Here is a 19,929-nt window from a genome sequence, read left to right on the forward strand (position 1 = left end):
CTCAAAACAAATGGAAAATAGCTCATAATATTCTTTTTTAGCTTGCACGCCAATGCTTAAAAATTAATCCGAAGATGCTCAAAGAACACTGTGAAACCTTACAAGCTAACTAATGTCTATGTCTGACACAATTGTGCAGGGGCCCAGGCGACAGCCTGCAGAGAACACCAGCAGCGAGGCGATGGTGGCTGATTCAGCACCAAGGACAGCTCCCCTCTGCCAGCCTGCCTCTGCATGTGGGACCGTTCATCAACCCTCCCTTCATTAAGCTGTGCGGTTTCCAGACTAAGGTTCTTTGTAACCGAGGCACTGCGAATTTTATTTGTGTACAGTGTGTGCTGTATTCTACCAGTGTGAGCTAAATATAGAAACAACTATGAAGAAAGAAATAGCGCTGACTATTAATTTGTCCTGCTTCTCACGCGAGCATAGGCGCGTGCGTGATAATAACCCTAACCCTCGCTGGATAAGTGAATATTCATTAAAATGTTGCCCGTGGCATTGGGTGTCATTAATATTTACATAATATTGTCAAACCAATCAGTTCATTCATGAGCAAAACGCATCTATCCCCCTATTTATTTATCCATCTATCCATCTGTCTATGCAAAAACATCTTTCTCTTTGTGTTGATCTGGGTGTTCTTTCAGAGGCAGAGTGGGTCTGTACAACATGTCCCAGCTTTTTTTAGGAGCAGTTGTCTGAAACAATCACGGCTGGCCTCGAGCAGGTTGACAAGCCCCCGCCATTCTCGATCAATGAAATGATACTGTGTTATGGTGCGGCAGGTAATTATGCAAATGAAATCTCTATTATTTTATCACGAATGCATGGAAATGCTTATAAGGACCTCTCAAGGGCTTCTCGCTGTAATTGTGTGTCAGACACTGTGGTATCAGCTTTAAAGCTCAATAATGAAACTGAACTGACGAGGATGTGACTTTACTGCACATACAGGCACAATATTATAGTGATTATCTGTTGTTGTTATCGGTTTGATCTCATAGCTGTTGGCCCCCGAAAAACCTGACAAACAGCATCAATATTTCACAGAAAACACAGGGACGACAGATAAAAGAAGAAAAACAGTAATGTTTTTGGAGCTCTGGTATCCATTTTGTGGCATCATGTTTTATTCACTGCTCAGGGTGAACTTTTTTTGCTGTAGTTACAAAACACCACCCTCCATCCACTCACTCTTTCTCTGTCCCTTTTTACACACTCACGCGTGCACACACACACACACATTTGACTCCCTTTTGGCGCTATTTACATTTGAACATTTTGAACTCATTTGAACCACAAATAACAAGGTGACCAGGTATCTGACTGCAGTTACACATCTCTTACCTAAAGTGCACATTTAACTGCTCACCATCTCCAGCACAGCAACATCTATCTGTATGTATTCATACTGTATTTGTGTGAAGGTTGTAAGAAGCGAGCGATCTCCACAAGGCACGTGATCCCTATCCCCCCCCATCCACTCAAATGAGTACTACCTATGTCTCCTATATCCTCTGTTCTCTTCTGCTCGGCCCTCTTTGAATCTGTCAATACAGTCTCCCTTTTGTTTGCTCGTTGTCACTCGTCATGTGTGCCGACTTTGTGTGTCTCATCTATTTCCAGAGGAAGAGGAGCCACAGCGCGGCAGGCGGTCTGCTGAAACAGCTGACGTCGGCTGTTTCTCAGCGCAGGGCGGCCAGAGAATTTAGTTATTGCTTTGGGAGGCTGTGGTTCGGCTCCGCTCGGTTTGTGGTTTGTCGGGAGTCGGACAGGTTCCCATGTGGTGCTGCTTGGCCACCGTCCAAAACAGATCCTTTTCCACAGGAAAATTAGAGGAAGCACTGCTAATGACTTAGCTTGGTGTTTTTTGTAAAAAAAAAATAATACAATAAAAAAGCACTATGCTGTAGCTGCATGCACGTTGATGATGTACCAATATGTTTGACCATTACTGTTGTAACTGTTATATTAAAAAAACATAACACTCCTTGAGTAACTTTGGAGGGTTATTCTCAAATCCCCAAATCCTAAGGCTTTACTGTTCCTCATTATATGCAAAGGCACTCCACTGAAAAGGACATCTTGTCCATAATAGAAGCATCGCACTGGGGAATGACCTTGCTAATGCACATTATCTATTGTTTTATCCTCAACTTCAAAAGGTAGAGCAGAGTAGAGAGTTTTCACACGTCCAACCCAGGGCTCACGGAGCTTCCCTGCATGCTGCAAACAGATTGCATTAGACCAAATTGCTCAACAGAATTAACGTGGGCAACATTTTGTTATAATTAATGCATTTGTCAGAAGCTGACCCTATCAAACTAAACCTGCTTTTGTTTTTTTTAAGGAGGGATTTTTTAAGGACATTTTACTCTTTTACTAGTTTCAACAGCAACATGGATTTTAGATTGGTGAGAATCTGAATATTCAGGTGATAGAATTAAGAACAACTACTTATCCTTGTTATGTTGCTGACGCTCTCAGCCCAAGAAAGTGTGTTTTTTTAAAGATCCACTTTTCTATTTAAATGAGATATCTTAATTCAACGTCTTTAGATTCCAGCTGTATCTGGGTCAAACGTTAACCTACTAATTCCTGATAGGAGACAAATTTCTTTCATGATATAACAAGCAACCATTTGGTCATGTGCGAAGCTGACTTGTTTGTTATTTATCACTTTGAAGAGTTTTTTCACGGTGAGCTCACTCCTTGTGGAATACGTGGCCCAGTTTTTTCTGCGTTCGTGTGGCGGAGCTATGTTGCTTTTCTTTCTTTTTATTTAGACCTTCATGTCTCTCTTTTCATTAAAAGAAAGCAACATTTTACTTGTTTTTTCCTAATGACAATGGGAAAAACCCTCGCAACTGCTGTATGAGTTTTGTTTTGCTAACCAGCCCTACTGTAAATACAGTAGAAATCAACACCTGCTCTTACGCCACACAGCCTAAATGATTTAATATTTATAAACCAAACTAGGCCACGTAAGGCCAAAAACAACCTACACACGTTCCTGCAGTAAAAAGGAAAACAAGGTATGATGTGTGTGACTGGAAGATACATTGAAAGATTCAGTCTAATGTGTGTCTGTGTCAGTGTTATCAGGTAAAACAGTGAGATGAGGTGGCAACTTAGACTTCATCATACGGAAATAAATGAATTATAATTCAATAACAAGAAATTAAATTGTCTGGCCATAACCTGTTCATATCGAAATGATTCTGACCTGATTACAGGAGGAAAACATATTACAAACACTAGCATGCACTGTTACACGCTCAGTGAGCAATAAAAGATGAATATTGTGTGGTTAACCAAGAGAAAATGTGTTCTCTGTGTGTACGATACACTTTCCCTTATTTGGTGAAGCATTTATAGTGTACATTATCAAATGTGGGTCAAAATGGTCTAGTCTGCTTCAAAAGCAACAATAAACCGCATCACAATTCATAGTTATCCCATTGAAATATATGTTATTGTGTTTTTAATTTTAGACTTTTATTAACAACGAAATCGCTTCTCAAGACTAAGTCTGCACAATGGAGGTTTGAGATGAATGCTTACGTCACAATAACATTCTGCTGTTTTAATGTTGAGGCGGCTACCATCATGCTAACATTTGCATTTAAATCTGCTTTGCGGGAATGTGGTCGAGAAATTTGACCCGATCGACTTCGATGGCAACGAAGAGGCGGGAGATCAAAGTTATTGCAATTCATTATGAGGGCCTGGCAATCCATGCTGTTAAGATGTTTCAAGGAAAACAAAACTCATGGGAGAGTTATAGGGAAGTGCCAAAGATCACCAAAGTGAATATGATCCATCTTCCAGAAGTATGAACTGTTGGTGGAAAGACAGACGCACCAACATAACCAAAACAGACAGGTAACCCAAGAAAGTGCTTTCTAAGGTAGCTGCTTCAAAAAAAGCACCAGCATTAATCCCAATACGTGCAAACAAATGTCCACTGTACTCGTTCTGGATAACTTAGTGTTTTTTTTCCCCACTCTGCTAAACTTCTGAGGAAAACGTGCTGTTTCACTTTGTAGATTTTGCCAATTTGCCTGATTTCCTTGAAGAGACAACTTCTAAGGTATTTGCTCAACAAACGAGAGAGCTATATTTAGCTTCAGAGGCAGATCTGCTGTTCACAGACTGTCGGTTTCTGACGGTGCGTGTGGCTGCTTGTCATAGTTTTGGCAAACGCTGTGAGGTAGAATGCACATGTACTACATTCCACCCGACATGTTTTTCTTACCTTGTGAGAGAAAACACGTCATCCGGTTTGGTCTTTACTGCTTTAGGGACTTTTAGGACCTCACTTTAGGATTACGGTTATGGAATAATGCATTTACACAGTAAATTGGATTTATTCATACTGGCCGTATCGATGAGGAAATTCACAAGCTCTCTCTCTCAATCTAATTTTCTTCGTAGAGTCAAGCCACTGGCAGCCTGGGGAAGATAAACACAGAAGCAAGAAACAACAAAAGAAACACAAACAATTATAAACTACACATTTGTATCGTGCCTGTAAAAAAAATGGTAATTCACATAAAAGTAATTTATATAAGACACAAAAGGCACCACAGTTTTATGTAAGAGTATTTGTAATTGTATGTATGTAAATATAAATAATGAATAGGCTAACCTTCTGACACATATTGCAACATTCACATCTTACAGAGGATAATAGAAATAATTAGTGCAGGAAAGAAGGGGGGGACACTAATATGGTCTTTAAATCAATTTACCATAATAACGCTATGTTTTCAGATATCAGGAAAGTATAAGTGCTAGCTGAAACCCCCTGGGAGTAAAATAATAGATATCATACCATAAAAGAATAGTCTCTATTAACCTACAACGGAGCAGCACACTCACAGCATCACAGCAGTGAGCGTCTACTGGGGTTAGACAGAGATATTTCTTCTTTATCAGAAGCAGTTAATCCAGGAGAGAGAGAGAGAGGTGCAAAGAGGGAGCAGTGGGCTGGGAGGACGGGCAGTTGGCCAGAATGACATTGGGGCTTGTGTTGGACAAGCCAGGAAGTGGTTGGCACCGCCATTTGCTGACTCACGCCCCCGTAACCCACAGGGATTAAAGGGAAAATAGACTTTCATTTCATTTTTAATGAGTGCTCCAGATGACCTTACAGACGCATCATCGTGCAGAAAAAAAACGCCACTGACGGGCGACACGGGCAGAGGACAAAAGTCAAATGACCCGGTCTAGCACCAACATAAATGCCAGTCTGTTTAAACTACTCAATAATACTAATTTCCTGCTTAGAAATGACTGGAGGATGATGGCATTTACTCATGACCTCTTGCTGCTCTTAGGGGGGGGGGGGGGGGGGGTGGGGGGGTGGGGAAGCAAGTGGTGAATAAAACTACCTGACAAGACTATTTTATTACTGTTTGACAAAATAAATGATCTCATCACAACGTCGTTTTGCTTTTCATTTCTGAGGTGCAGTTTGCCGATCCGTTTGAGCAAATGCTTTTCACTGCCGAGATACACGAGACATCTCAGGAAGCCCTGCAAAGGCCCTTGTGCTATTTCCAAAGGCAGGGAGAAAGTCTCAAGCTCCACATTTTCAATTAGCTCTGTTTGTTTATATGTTGTACTGTGAGCCACGGTCTTATGTGAACGTTTATTATGCAATTTGCTAGATATCGCCGTAATAGCTTACAGGAAGTGAGTGGAGAGGATCTCTCCGTGGTGCTGAACACTTACCGTAGTCCCTGCAAAGTAGACAAAAAAAACCCATTTACCCATAATATTTCCCATAATGAATGCAATAGAAGTAGTGAAAAGCTTGTTGTTGACACACCGCAGCCATGAACTTAGATGCGCCTTCGCTTCCTTCAGTTCTGCTGATGTTTCGCAAGCAACACAGTTTTACAGCCACTTTCTTCAGATTGCCTCAGCATAACTCTGGAGCTTGATACTGTTATAAAATCTTACCTCAGCACAGCAGTAAAGAGATCTGCAAAGCCACAAAACCGTAAAGCCATCCCACAAAGAACGCAAAGGTAAAATGCGATTTGAAGTGACGATCCCTTTTGGTCCGAAGAATAACTTCTACATGGACAAATTAATACGCCGTGTTCAGCCGCAGGAACTAAATGCAAAATGTGGGTTGTATTAAATTTCTGCCTCAGTTCCTTCAACCGTGATTCTACTTCTTGTGAGAATAATTATTACTCTGTGCTTGATGCCGATCTACACGAACACGCATACCCAAATACAAATTAGTGAGGACACTGACACCACTGCTTCTCTATTAAGCAAAACCAGGAAATTGATATTCAGGTTAAGACTCAATTTGCTCCGACGGGCAAAGATAAAATGTTGCACTGCCTTCACGCTGTAAGCTGCTGCCTTGCTCCAGAGGCCGTGAGTTTCTTCTGTAATAATATCCGTTAGTTAAGGATGTAGCACTCTCAGGCTGCAAATAAATCTATGCTCTCTCCTCCTCGCCGCCTCCCGCCTTTATTCTTACTTCCTTCTTCTTTTCAGCACTCGCCCATTTCCATCCATGTGAGCAGCTATAAAGCTTAACTAACTGGCAAATGACTGCCTCCTCCCGCTTGCTTATCGTCAGGATAAGCTGGCAGGTTATTTCCATGCTACACGGCTCATCAGCAGCCACAAACCGCAAGCCTTCCGTATGTGCTGAAGAGGAGATGGCAATTTGCTGAACTCACTATCTGTGTGTCACATTCCTGAAATGTGATGAGACTGCAACATAAACTGTATGTGAAACATGGCCGCGGCTGCATCTTATCTTAGCAAAACTTTTCTTTCGACATGAAACAGAAAAAGAAAATAAATGAAGAGTTAGCTTTTGGGCTAAAGTTGAGCTGCCCATGGCACAGGATGAAGTAGTTGAAGCAAAAAGGCAAAAAAGTCCTTAAGTAAAAACCTAAATTACCTCAGGGACTAAAAACGATTTAAGATGTGACTAAATCCAATAAGCGAGATTTAATCTAAAATAGCTGCATAGAAGGACGCCGCTTGCAAATTAAATCAGTTTTATCCAGAGCATTTGCTAGAAAAAAAAAGAAAGGATGTGTGTAACTAACTAACACAGAGAGCTGCAGCCGGCTCGGGGTTTGGGTTTGAGACATCGATGAAAGAGTATACGCAGGGGGGGGGGGGGGGGGGCAGGGGTGATGATGCGGATATACTCCGTGCAGTGATATTGAACGTAAATCACAGACATGGAGTTTGAGTGGCGGGGTCCACAATGGAGAAAATAGAGAAGCCCCGGCTCAGCAGTTTAAAAAGGTGGACAGCGGATGGAGAGCCGAGGAGAAGAGCTCACAGAATCGAAGGGGCTTTCTTATATTTGACAGATTGGTTGGAAGGTTTTGCCAGAAAGGAACACATTGATTGTGATGAAGTGCTTTGCGTTTTCTGTACTGTTGGAATTAAAAAGAAATGTTTGCACTCAATGGCACTGAAGCATGTCATATTGTCACTAATCTTATCCTTTTATGCATTTGCTTTTCCTACTGTGACAAGTCTTCTGTTTCATTAACTAAAGGCTATTTATTACATGGCTACAAACCGTCTCTATCCCCACCTGAACTCCCCACTTTTTCCATCCCAAGGCCTTGTCAGCTAACGTTATTCGTCTTAAGGTACTGAACGAAGCTGACAAACCCAAACCCTCATGTAAATTATTGATGCAGTTTTGGGAATTTGGAGCTCAGTGCGAACTGCCAGGTTGCTTTATCTCATTTACACACCTAGACCTCGGTCGTCTGCCAAAATCTGCAGAGGGCTTTATGTTTATTGCACGTTGGAGGATGGGAGGAACTTAGAAGGTGCTTCTGGATGACTCGCTGTAGAAAAACAATGTTAAAGGTACATTCAAGCAACCTCCTGCAGCTTAGTCCTACAGGGAGGGGGGGGGGGGAGGGGGCAAGTGAGTTCATACCAGTCAAAGAGTTAGAAGATCTCCCCCAGGTCCCCTCCAGTTGGGGGCTTCGGTAATCTGACGAACAGGCGAGCTGCTGCCTACTAGGTGTGATGACGCACTTGTGACTTTTTTTAAGACTCTGTAATCAAATATCATTTTAAACAGAGGCCAGATTCGTTTGTGTCAGCTGAACAGTTTAGAGGACAAAATGAGGCCCGTTCAGCAGACCTGGAGGAAAGTGAGGCGATGACTGGCAGCCTGAGAGGCTCGATTGGTTTCACAGGGTGTCACGTGGGACGCCAAGGAGGGCAGAGGTTAGGAAGATGTAGTGATTTACTACTACATCACATACTGGCACTGTATTTCCACTCGTAAACCAGCCTCACTCGTAAACTCACACATCAAATCAGATTTGTATCAGGATTTTCAACCTGTGCTTCTAGTTAAATATATTTTACGTTGTCTGGCAGAGAGGAGTCTTCTGTACGATGCATGGAGATTGTTTGAAATTGAATCATTGGTTTTATTCTATGTCATTTCTTGGAACAAAAAACCAAAGTCATTTGATTTGTGCCTCTCTTGTTTTTTTTCAGGACTTTGTTTTGTCTCTCTACTTTGCAGCAAATCGTCCTCTGTAATACGTGTGAATAAAGGCGTGAAATGTAATTTAACCTCGATGCATTACCTCTGGGAACTCATTTCAGGGTACCATGTGATGTCGGAAAACTGATTGAGCATCCAGGTACACTGCCGCCATCTAGTGCTGCTTGAGCCATTCATTCATGCACAAGGAAAAAAAAAAATGTTAAGATTATCTAGATATTTCAAAATCAATATTTAATAATGAAATCTACATTTTGCTGTGAATTTAAATAAATGTGGATAAATAGATGTGTTACTCGGACTACATATGGTCACATGAAATCAAATCAGACTTCTTTCAGGAAGTGAAAGTTTATTTCAAACTTCCAAAACTTAAGGGTGAAAAAAAAGAAAGAAAAAAAAAAAGAAAGAAAAAAAAGACCAGCTTGCAATCGTCATCAAACACCATCCATTGCGGTCTTCTTCCTCTACACTAATTTACACATCTGTTTAAAATGTATCAAAATCTAAAAATGACCAGGGCAACGGAACGCAGTTTCTTTCTTGCTTTACAATACTTATTCAGGATTCATACTTATTTAGTGGCATCTGTTTGTATGTAACAATGACTTATGGACTAAAGGCAAAATAGATTTAGGATCAGCAAAACAACGCAGGAAAGAAAAAAAAATATGTTGATTTCTCTGAAAATATACTGTTCATGCCATTTCCTCAAGGAAGTTTGAATTTTTGTATGTGAATAATCACTTTCATCTAAAACTGGCATCCCACCAGATATGATACACTGATACTGAAACAGTAAAATATGCCGCTAAAATACAACTTCAACTGGAGAACGATCATCGGGTCTGGTTCCAATGCTCGGCTTGAGTTTAATAAATAGAGGTTTGATTTTTATGTTAAAAGGCACGTGTTTAAAACGTGGGGGGAAAAAAAATAAAATAAGATAAAAAAAGAATTAAAGGTTGCCGGTGAGTGCTGAGTCCATGAGGTCATCGTCTTCATTCCTCATGTACATTGGACTGGGCCGGGACGGACGCTCCGCACCCAACATGGACAGGGAGGACTCTGAAGCCGAGATGGGCGACCGGGACCAACTGTCTGCTTTTATCGGATGAGACAACGGCCCCATTGACATCGAGGAGGAGGAGGAGGAGGACGACGACTTCTTCTTCTCCTTCTCCCTCTCACGTTCCCGCTCTCTGTCCCGCTCCCTCATCTTCTTCTTCTCCTTCTTGTGCTTCTTGTGCTTCTCCCCCGAGCCCAGCGGGACGGAGCTCACGTAGTCCTGGTGGGGGAGCGGGCGCGCCGCCTGGTCGTCGTCGGAGCTCGGGCTGTTCTGGTGCGACTTCTCGGCCACCGAGCTGCTGCCCGACTCGCTCTCGCTGTCGTGGTTGAGCGGCGTGTATCCCGGCGAGCGGCTGTGGCTCGGCGAGGAGCGGTCGTGCTTGGGCGTGGACCCGCTGAAGAGGGGGGAGGCTTTGAGGCTGGAGATCTGTGGACGCATGGAGTCACTGGACCCTTCCCCGGTTTTCTGAAGAGTCACTTTGGCCTTGATGGTTGGTGAGCCCCCGTCGGGTTTGCTAATGATGATTTTGGCCAAGCCCGTTGCGCTCCCCCCTCCTGTTTTGGGCTCCAACAGCTTTTTGTCCCCACTGTTCCCGCCGGAAACAGACACTTTGGCTTTGGCCTCTTTATCCGACCTTTCTCGCTTGTAATCCCCACTTTGGGACGAGGAGCCGTGCTTCGAAGGGCCCACGTTTGGAGGTCCACCGCTGGGAACATTTCCATGACCGCCGCCGCCACCTCCGCCACCTCCAGGAGCGGATCCCGAAGCGGTTCCCCCTGCTGGTGGCCCTACCTCGCAACCGTCCTCCCCCACCCCCCCTCCACCCACACTCTTCAGTTTGTCTATGACCGCCGTGAGGGAGGGCTTCTTGTTTCGACTGGGAGACTTCCCTTTGGCGTTGGGGTTGTTTGCATTGTTTTGACCAGCCCCGCCGCCACCACCGCCACCACTGCTGCATCCTCCTCCTCCTCCACCACCACCTACATTTCCACTTCCTCCACCTGGCCCCCCTCCTCCTCCTCCTCCGCCGCCGCCTCCTCCTCCACTACCACCACCACCAGCACCACTTCCACCGTACTGAGCTTGGGAGCCTCCCGAGAAGGCCATGGAACCAGATGAACTTGACGAGGAGGATGTGGAACCAGAAGAGCTCCCGCCCATTGGCTTCTGGGAGCCTCCCCCAGAAGACTTGGACCCTCCGGAGCCACCACCTCCCGAGCCCATTGGCGATTTGGCCTTGGAAGAGGGCGGCGTTCCTGGAACCTGGGATTGCTGCATTTTCATAGGGGAGGACAATTTGTCCCCAGAGTTACTGGAGCGGGAGTGAGAAGGGGAGATGTTGGGCTTCATGTTGGGATTCATTAGGGACCCAGGAGGCTTACCCCCCTGAGGCTTCATTTTACTACCACTCCCAATTCCACTACCACTACCTCCCGGCCCAGCCAGCCCATGTTTGGTGATTGGGGAGGATCCTGGTTTGCCGACACCCATTCCTTGAGAGGAGCCTTTGGACTGGGATGACCCGCCTCCACCTCCCATTCCCGTGGAGCCTGGCTTGGAGCTGTTGCCTTGTGTCCCGGAGCCTTCTTTGGACTTGATCTTTCCGGATGAGGACGAGTGAGAGTGATGGCTTTTACTACCGCCGGTTCCACCCGCTCCGCCTGTGCTGCTCGTGGCGGAGCTGCTGGACGTGTAGCCACTATGGGATGACGTTTTCCCCCCCGTTATGGTGCCTTTGGCGATCTGAATGGTGATTTTGGGAATCGGAGGTGTGGCGCCGCCGGGAGGAGTTTGCGATCGTCCAGAGCTACCTGGAGACTTGGAGCCTCCTCCACTTATACTTCCCCCAGAGCCTGAACCACCGCTGGGGGGCGTGTACGGGCGCCCCCCCGAGCTGTGTGAGGGGGACTTCCCATCCGTGTCCAGCTTTTTGCGTTTGGCCGGCTTTTCTTTGGCCTTCCCCTCACTCGACGGAGTCCTGCTACGTTTGACCTGTTTTCCCTCCGTTGAACTGCTTCCCATGACCGAGCTGCTGCCCCCACTGGCCCCATTTTCATCTTTTGGTCGCATGAGTACCTGTTTCATTTTGGGCTCAACACTTTTAAATTCAGCACACGCTGTCGCAAGGCCCATAATGAGGGGGCTCTGGGACCCGCCGCCGCGTGCGTCGCCCAAATCGGGAGCATGCCCCAGGAGCGGTTTGCCGCCACCACTGTTGCCTCCGAAAACAATCCCCATATCAAAAGGGTCCTTTATTGATGGCTCTGGGGTCCTCTGCCCATGGGGAGTGGGATTCTGAGGCGTTCCCGATGGGGTATTTTGCTGGCTACTTCCCCCAAAACCCTTCACCAGGTCCATGTCACCATCCGCGCTTGGAGAGCTGTCATCAAAGTAGTTCTGGGAGAAGCCGTGGCCTGAGTTCAAAAGGTCGGGGTTGAAGTCGGCAGCATCGGGGAAGAAGTTGGTGGAGGAGGAGTCGCTGGTTGGCGTGGCAGCGGTCGCGGTCGCCTCGGCAATCAGGTCAGCGGCATCGGTGAAGGGATTCTCGTTGCTGTTGGTGTTGAAGATGTCCGCGGAGTCAAACACGGCGCTGCCCTGACCTGAGCTGGAGGAGTCGCGGATCGGGGTCCCGAGGGGGCCTCCGTCCTCCCCGCCGTTGCCCAATGGGTGCTGCCCATGGCTCCCACCACTGACTTTGCCGGTCTGCTCAGGCAAATCTGACAAGATTTCTGTGATGTCAGGCCCGATGCTGTCAGAGCTGGAGAGGCGGACCATACGAGGCGGTACGGCACCTGGTGCCTGCTGCTGCTGCTGCTGCTGCTGCTGAGCCTGGACGTGAGACTGCGAGTAAGGCATGTTGGGGCCAGAGGGCGGAGTTCCACATTGGCTCGGCGCCGGAGTGATGCTGTGGGGCGTGTCGAGGCCATCACCGGTGAGGTTAACGTCAAAGATGGAGTTCTGAGATGCGTCCACATCCATGGAGAGGAGCTCGCGGTGGAAGTCATCCTCGTGCGAGACCGGATGGTGCGGGTGATGCGGTGGCATCGAAGATCCTTTCATGCCTAAACCACCAACTCCGCCACCCGGGGCAGTTCCAGGCGTGATGCTACCCTTTTCTACCACACGGGGGCGCTTCTTCTTCCCCTTTGTGCCACTCCCAGGGCAGCTTCCACCCATGCTTTCAGTCCGCGGGGAGCCGGATGAAGAGTTCGGCCTCTCCAAAGGACTAGAAGCATACAGAGTGGCAAAATCTTGCGTGGGGTTGTCCTTCAACAGGTTCATCAACATAGGATGATTTTTGGTGTTGCTGGCAGGGGAGGAGGTTGGGGGTGGAGTTTGGTGGGGTTGTGGTGCATTCTGAGAGCTGGGGCTCGAGCCCACATTTCCGGTTATCTGTAATAAACTGGTTAGTATGGGATTCTGTGTGACTTTGTTGAAGTCGTCTGCATGGCCTTGGCCGGGCTGCTGCGACTGTTGCTGGCCAGCCCCCCCTTGGGTCAGGCACTCTCCTCCCGAGGCTTGCCTGTCTGTCCGAGAAACCCCAAAAAGAGAATTAATTGGACCCCCAAAATTAGGTCCCCCAGGGAGTCCTGCTCCAGTGGGTGTGTTGCCACCTGCGAGCCCGGGCAGACCCATGGGATTAGTTCCGTCGCCTACTGCCATGTTGTAGGTGGGACTACTGGAGGGGGGCAGGTTATTCTTCACCATGATCTCGACAGTTTGTGCAATTAATGAGAGGGCTGGAGTGTCGGCCTGGATGGTCTCTGCTTTCCTCCGAATGGCCCGCATGCTTACAGGGATGGACATGCACCTAACAGGGAGGGAATAAAGCAATTATCACAAAAGAATAGAATCACAAAAGAGATAGTATCAATGTTTATGCATCCCGGGAATCAGATACAAACTCACCGTTGAACCACTTTGGTGATGAATTCATCAGTGCAGATCAGAGCATCTGACAGCCCTTTGTACAGCTTGCAGGATACTTGTCTGGAGTCAATCACCTCCATCACCACTAGGGGAAGAAGGTCAGACGGCACACAGGAATCGGATAAGCACCAAACAGTGGAACAGATTCCTTTTCACCCATGGCTATAGTATATTAATATCAATATTGGGCTGGATTAGAAATTCGGTGTGTGACGCTCACCACAAACTAATGACTCATTGACTGGATGCTGGAACGAGACGCTGAAACTTGAGTCAGTCAGCGGACACACTTCAAACTGCAGCAGGCCGGCACTGTCTGAGGGAACAGCGGCAAAAAAAAAAGAAAAAATTCTTCAAATAGGATTTGACAAACCAACATGATCCCGTACATGAGGGGGCAGATACTTACCTTCCTTGATGGAAGTCCGTTTCACACAGCTGCCAACCAAGTTGTTATAGGCTGCCTGGTGCCGGATTATATCCAACAAGAGTGGCACTTGTCCTGGGTGGCGGAAGGGGATCTTGGACACCAGCGCTCCTTGAAGACACCGGCCGTCTTGCACCGGGGCGTCACCGTTCAGGAAGTAACAGTGCTGCTGATCGGGCAACACCTGGCAAAGCACATAGAAGGCAGTTTTCTTACAGAAATGTCAATAGATTGTCAAACAAAGACTGGGTGTTTTGGCCGACCTTATCATTAAGTACTTAATCAATATTCTCTTTTATCAACAATAGATCAAGAATTTAGCTGTTGGTCCTGAGCAGAATAGAGCCATCTAAGACCAGTGTTTATTTACAGGATTACAAGAACTTGCATTTCACCCAAAAAACTGCTTTCCATGTGAACGTTTTCAAGATGGCAGAGGGGATTAATGGTCTGTGTGGCGTTATGGTGTGTGTCTGCTCACAGAGTAGAAGTGCATGTTGTGCGAGGGCAGCGGCGCGGTGCTGCCCTCCTTCGAGAGCTGGTGTTGGCTGTGGACAATTAACTGGTAGAGAGGCGAGAGGCTGGGGGGGCTCTCAAACACTGGGATTGCTGTGGAAGAATGGAGAAGACGAGGGTCAAAATTATCAACCAAAAATTAGCACTAGGCCTAAATTGCATATTGACTTAAAAAATACACACAAGTAGCATTTCCAAGCCTCTGAATAAAGGACCGAGAGAACGGCATGGGGCGGTTCATCTTCAGGAAAAAACAAGCAGGCAGGTCCACACAGTTGGAGTTGGTCACAGTGGAAAAAGAAGGTGTTCTGGAATAGAATTTTAAAAAATAATTAATCGGCTGTTTTGATCAGGTCTTTTTCATTGTAGGTTCTCACGAGGTACACATTCTTACCCCTTGTTGTCAACTGGGTGGGATCCAGTGATGAGTGGGGTGATTGGCAGCTTGTAAACGGCTGAGGTTCCCTCAATTGTCACAAAAACACTGACTCCCAGAGAACGTGGAACTACAAAGAGTCCGGACAGGGAGACAATCGACAGAGGTCACACAGGGATATGTACGAGTCTTAAGCCAATCCCATGGCTATTGGCATGTACATGAATGACTTCAACATTTGCATTAGTGTGCTTACTATTGCCGTCCGGTATGTTGAGCTGTGTGCTCAGTCCCTCATCAAACAGGTCATAAGGGGACACGTAACACTGGAGAGAAACAAGATGGCCACCACTTCTGGCTGTTAGCAGGCCAACGCCGCCATGAAGAATGGTCTCTACTGCATTAGCATTGGTAGCTAACCTAGAAAAACAATCAAAGGTTATTGCAATACAGAAAAATGCTCAAATTGGACTTTATGCTAAAAAAAAACTGTATACGTTCAGTTAAGCAGGTTATTATCTATGTCAGGTTTTGATTTATTACATTCTGCGGTCTCCTAAATCAGCAATTATGCCCTAAAAAGTTCTAAACAGGTTTCCCTCACTAGATGACTTTCAATGATCACACTGTAGCCTGAACCAAACAATGGCATTGAACACAAACAGTATTGAATATGCTCAACACAGACACACTAAGCGAGATGTACAAGGTAAAAAGAAGACTTTGTGTGTGCGCTTACCTAAACATGTGCATCATCTTGGTGAGATCAAGCTCCAAACTCTGTAGTGCTATATACATCTTGGTTTTCAGTTTACTGCGGCACAGAAACGGATTAAGATAATAAGTTCGAACTGACATAAAAACAACAACATTAATAGAAGGATAAAAGCCTAAAAAGCCTATTTACTTGTCCCCAGGGAGTTTGTAAAGTTCAACGAGTCCCTTCAGATGTTTGGAAAACTCTTCAAAGTTCTTCTCCCTGATGAGATGTAGAAGAGGAGTCGGTTTTAAACAGCTTTCATAAAAGATACAAGTAGTTGTTGAAAGTGATTGTATCACTCAATAAAGTGTGTGGTTTCCACTCACCTTAGATGCTGAATCAGCTCCGGACAGCTCTGTAATTAACAAACCAAGAATGATAATTAAACGGTTACACGCAAGAATGGAATTTACAACAAACAACTTGACTCTTTTTTGGCTGAGCTTGAGGAAGCCATATGGAAGTTACAGCAGACTGACCGTGGGGTTTTCTCCCTGATGAGCCACTTTCACATCCACTAGCTGGCCATTGGTGTCCAGCTGCACCTCCACATAAAACATGTCTGATGTGATGTAACACTCTGTCCCTGATGGGCTGAGGTGAGAGCCAAGCCTGCACAGAGAAGACATTACTTTTTTAAGGAAAAAAGTATCCGTCTACGGTCCATCATTGGTAAAAGGGAAAAAGAACTCACAAGTTTTGCCGAGCGATGGATTCTAAACGATCGGTCATCGAGGGTAGAGATGAAACTGAAGGAAGAAAGAAAGCACAGAAAACATTTCAAATCATATGACACGAGACTATGTAACGTAATTATTGTTGACACTCAAAGCAAAGGTCAAGTGAGGCTTAATGATTTCAATAAAATACCTTTGCATTATTAGTTTACCCTAAGAAAAAGCAGCGTGTTCGTACCCCTTAATCACCCTTTTTATTTAAATTCAACTTCATCTACTTTCCTTGTCTACTGACGTAAAGTCACACATCCTAACTAACACGTTGCCTTTAACTCCCCTGGTGCTTCCGTCCTTTGAGCCGACAGTCTCACCTTTCAGCGCTCTCTGCAGGGTCTCCAAGCAGGTGAGCACGAGCTGGTGACCTGCAGCATTCATCACACTGCGTTTCTCCTGGGACACGGCGTGAAGTTAAACAGACGAAATTAGATAATACAACGGGGAAAAAATGTAAAAAGTGCTTTATCAACAAGATCTAATATTCAAGGTTGTTTTTTAATGGCTGAGTCAGCGTTATACGCCGGGGATTTACATTTCATTATAGATTCACAGGCCCAGTAGGTACATTGATAAAGTAAAGTATTGTTTTGTCTAAGTGATTGATTGCAAAAAATGTAAGTTGAGCAGGTTGGTAGTTGGTCCCTCTTGTGGGTCGATAATTGTCAAATACACTTTTCAAAGATGGAACTTAATAATAATATATACGAGTTCATTGAAGGGTCTTCAAAAAAACTAAATCAAATGTCTGTGTGTAATCATATAAAAAGGAACATGAATGATTCATTATTTTCAGTGCAAGGATGTTTTTCCCCACTTAAGGAAAGACCTGACCCCTACAACAACTGGTCCCAGACCTCAACAAAATCTACAATATTGGTACCTAGTTTAAAAAGGAGCTTTTTGAATTTAGAAAAACATGTCTCAATCTCACCATGGCCTGACGCACAACCTTGCAGGTCTCCTGCCATGGCCGTGACGCATTGTGTTTGGCATGAAGCTTCTCCAGCAAAGCAGCCATCCGACTCTGCTTCTCTGACTCTGGAAATAAATGCAAGATGAAAAATACATGAGATTCTAGTTCAACAATCACACTCATTTAACTAAATGTGGAGGAGGATCTGGATGTGGATCCACTGAATGGTCATTTCACTTACAAATGAAAAGCAAAACACAACACTAATGTCACCTCATAAAAATACTTAAGAATTGCATTTGACATTTCAAACACTGTACATGCAATCTAATTCAATTTTAAAAACTTAATTGTAACTAAGTGACAGCCATTCTTCATGCATAGGAATTTTGTTCTTTTTTGTTGGTATGTTCAACTATAGACAAAATACACTCATAAGCCAGTTTATTAGGTTTGCAACGCACTACATGTTTCCAAAGTCATCATCAACATCTTCCTGTTGACATCTCAACTTTGAGCATAAATCCCTGATCCTTTCATTCAACCAACAAAATGTTAGGTAGTTAGCAAAGTGATGGGTATGATCAGCAAAAAAACGTTTACTTAACGTTAGTTTTGTATGAGAGCTGAACCCAAACAAATGCACCACAAAAGATCCCTTTCGCTTTTATGGAGGCATTATTAGGACCTGCCATTAGTTCAACAGGAATAATAAAGCACAACATATCCGTGCGAGTCACATGACATCAAGCCCCATCAGGACCATTGCTCCTGTCAAGTCTTGTCAAAAAGACAATGACCGTGTCAACAAAATAGAGCCTAATGTTTTGTTGTTAGAAGCTGTCAAAACGGGCTCTGCAGTGCTAAACGCTCATGAGCTCGTATTGGGCAGTTTGAATGCGAGGATGTTTGCATTATTGTTTAGCACGAGTCCAACAAAAGTTATGGTCAAAAAGTTGTTTTCAGAGAACTCTGTCGCGTTTGCCCATCTTCAATATTAGCCAGCTAATAGCTCACTACAAGAAGCTAACTAGCTCCTAACGTTACTTCACCAAACATTACGCCCAAATCCATCAACGTATGTTTTACCCTCTCGATATGTGTAATTACTCTGGGAGCTGGTATTTTCAACCCCTTCCAATGTAAAACAGCAAAAACGTAAAACGAAATCCACCTTAAACGGTTAGCTAACGTAACCTAGCTGTTAGCCGTAGTTAGCTTGAGTCGCCTTATCCAGCAAGCTAATGTTGGAGCATCATAAACAATTAAATTACAGCACGAGTTGCGTTCTTACCTGTTACCTCTTCGGATTTGATCCGATCACCATGGACATGATTCCCTCCTTGCTGAACCGAGATAGGAAGTTCTCTCGCAGGGCTGCCGCTCTGCATAGCAACACCAGGCCCCGCCGCCATTGTGTCCCACGACCGGTTTCAGTTTCCCCGCTTCGGTTTCTCCCGGCGTCCCCTCCCGGGCTTCCGTACGGTAGCAGCGTCGTACGCGGCTCAAAGCTTTTCCATTTTTTTTCTCACAAATTCCAGTCTCAGTGGTTGGCTACGTTATTAGATTTATAATGATATATTTTCTTATTTAGCTATGCTGCTTTTTTAACTCATTCACTTATTCAAGAAGAATTTAGGGTGCATATTCTGAAGGGGTATTGATGTGATTGAAGTGTTTTTACCACAGTCTAACGTTTCAAACGATATTCCAGATTATTCATCAATATAATCTAAGTAGACGCGTGCCCTTTATTCCTTAAAAAACAATTCAAATCCCCGACTGCCTGCTTAAAATAAAAGGCAATGATCTGATGAATACTCCAGATGGCGTACGATCACCACAAGGAAATGATTCATGATTTGCCAAAAGCAACTAGCAGCCAGAATCCAAAGGAAGGTTGAAATAGTCATGTTAATCGACTTCAAAAACTGAATGATGCAGAGATTTAGATGATTGTTTTTCCCTCCTGCAATCTCTACATTTTTATAACCTTATCTATAAGGCAGTGGCACAACGGATAATTAAGCAGCAGATAAAGAATTTTTAAACAGCAAAAAGCAGCCATGCGGAGGCAACCACATGCACATATACATGCAAACACCTGAGCCTATTGTACAGCTGAGCCTGTGGCAATGAGTGCTCTCTGGGGAGGATTTTCCCACCAACCATTATGACCTGCCTAAGAGAGGGAGCAGGAGTGTGTGCATGAATACATGCACATTTGTGCATATGCAAAGAGATATTTGTGAAAAAAAGGGTATAAAAATCCACACACGTAGCAGATAGCTATAGACAGCAGTGAGGATGGAGAGGGACCAGATTGGCATCGTCTGAGACAGTAGACAGACCCACAGATAGACATAAGAAAAGAGGGGAGGTGCCGCTGTGTAATTGATGTGCCCACCAGGAGCTTACGCTGGCTGCCTGGCATGGAGGTGGGCACCGCTGCCAAGACGGCGGCAGGAGAAAGGGAAAGGGAGGCACGGGCCTTCGGGGAGCACAGTAGCGGGCTGAAACCATGCCCATCAATCAGGGGCTCGTTCACCTTGCCATGCCGAGCGGGACCCCCCCTCTGTGCCGAGGGAAAGGGGTGGCACGGGGAGCAAGGCTGGCACACTTGCTAAACCGTCCCTAATCCGCCTGGTGGGTGTATCAGTGCCAC

General features: G+C 45.2%; 1 protein-coding gene across 1 annotated transcript; it reads right to left on the reverse strand.

The window, feature by feature from the left end:
- Positions 1-8,776: 8,776 nt before the first annotated feature.
- Positions 8,777-18,823, reverse strand: med1 (mediator complex subunit 1). Its single transcript, XM_062560124.1, has 16 exons — positions 18,559-18,823; positions 17,283-17,389; positions 16,666-16,744; positions 16,312-16,366; positions 16,097-16,229; positions 15,944-15,972; positions 15,765-15,836; positions 15,597-15,671; positions 15,114-15,277; positions 14,876-14,987; positions 14,665-14,789; positions 14,447-14,574; positions 13,948-14,149; positions 13,759-13,854; positions 13,518-13,623; positions 8,777-13,419 (listed from the first exon to the last, which is right to left on the reverse strand). Exons 1-16 carry the CDS (start codon positions 18,677-18,679, stop codon positions 9,498-9,500), a joined length of 5,526 nt encoding a protein of 1,841 aa, XP_062416108.1. The 5' UTR covers positions 18,680-18,823; the 3' UTR covers positions 8,777-9,497.
- Between the last annotated feature and the right edge of the window lie 1,106 nt (positions 18,824-19,929).

This window comes from Pungitius pungitius, chromosome 21, assembly GCF_949316345.1.
Source record: "Pungitius pungitius chromosome 21, fPunPun2.1, whole genome shotgun sequence".
NCBI lineage: Eukaryota > Metazoa > Chordata > Actinopteri > Perciformes > Gasterosteidae > Pungitius > Pungitius pungitius.

What these genes read in the sequence shown, in the direction of transcription:
- med1 (XM_062560124.1), bottom strand. Translation starts at nt 18,679, where the DNA reads ATGGCGGCGGGGCCTGGTGTTGCTATGCAGAGCGGCAGCCCTGCGAGA. An exon ending in CCTGCAGAGAGCGCTGAAAG is followed by an intron (nt 16,367 to 16,665) that starts GTGAGACTGTCG and finishes TTCTTCCTTCAG; the next exon opens with TTTCATCTCTACCCTCGATG. An exon ending in GAGCTGATTCAGCATCTAAG is followed by an intron (nt 15,837 to 15,943) that starts GTGAGTGGAAAC and finishes ACATCTCATCAG; the next exon opens with GGAGAAGAACTTTGAAGAGT.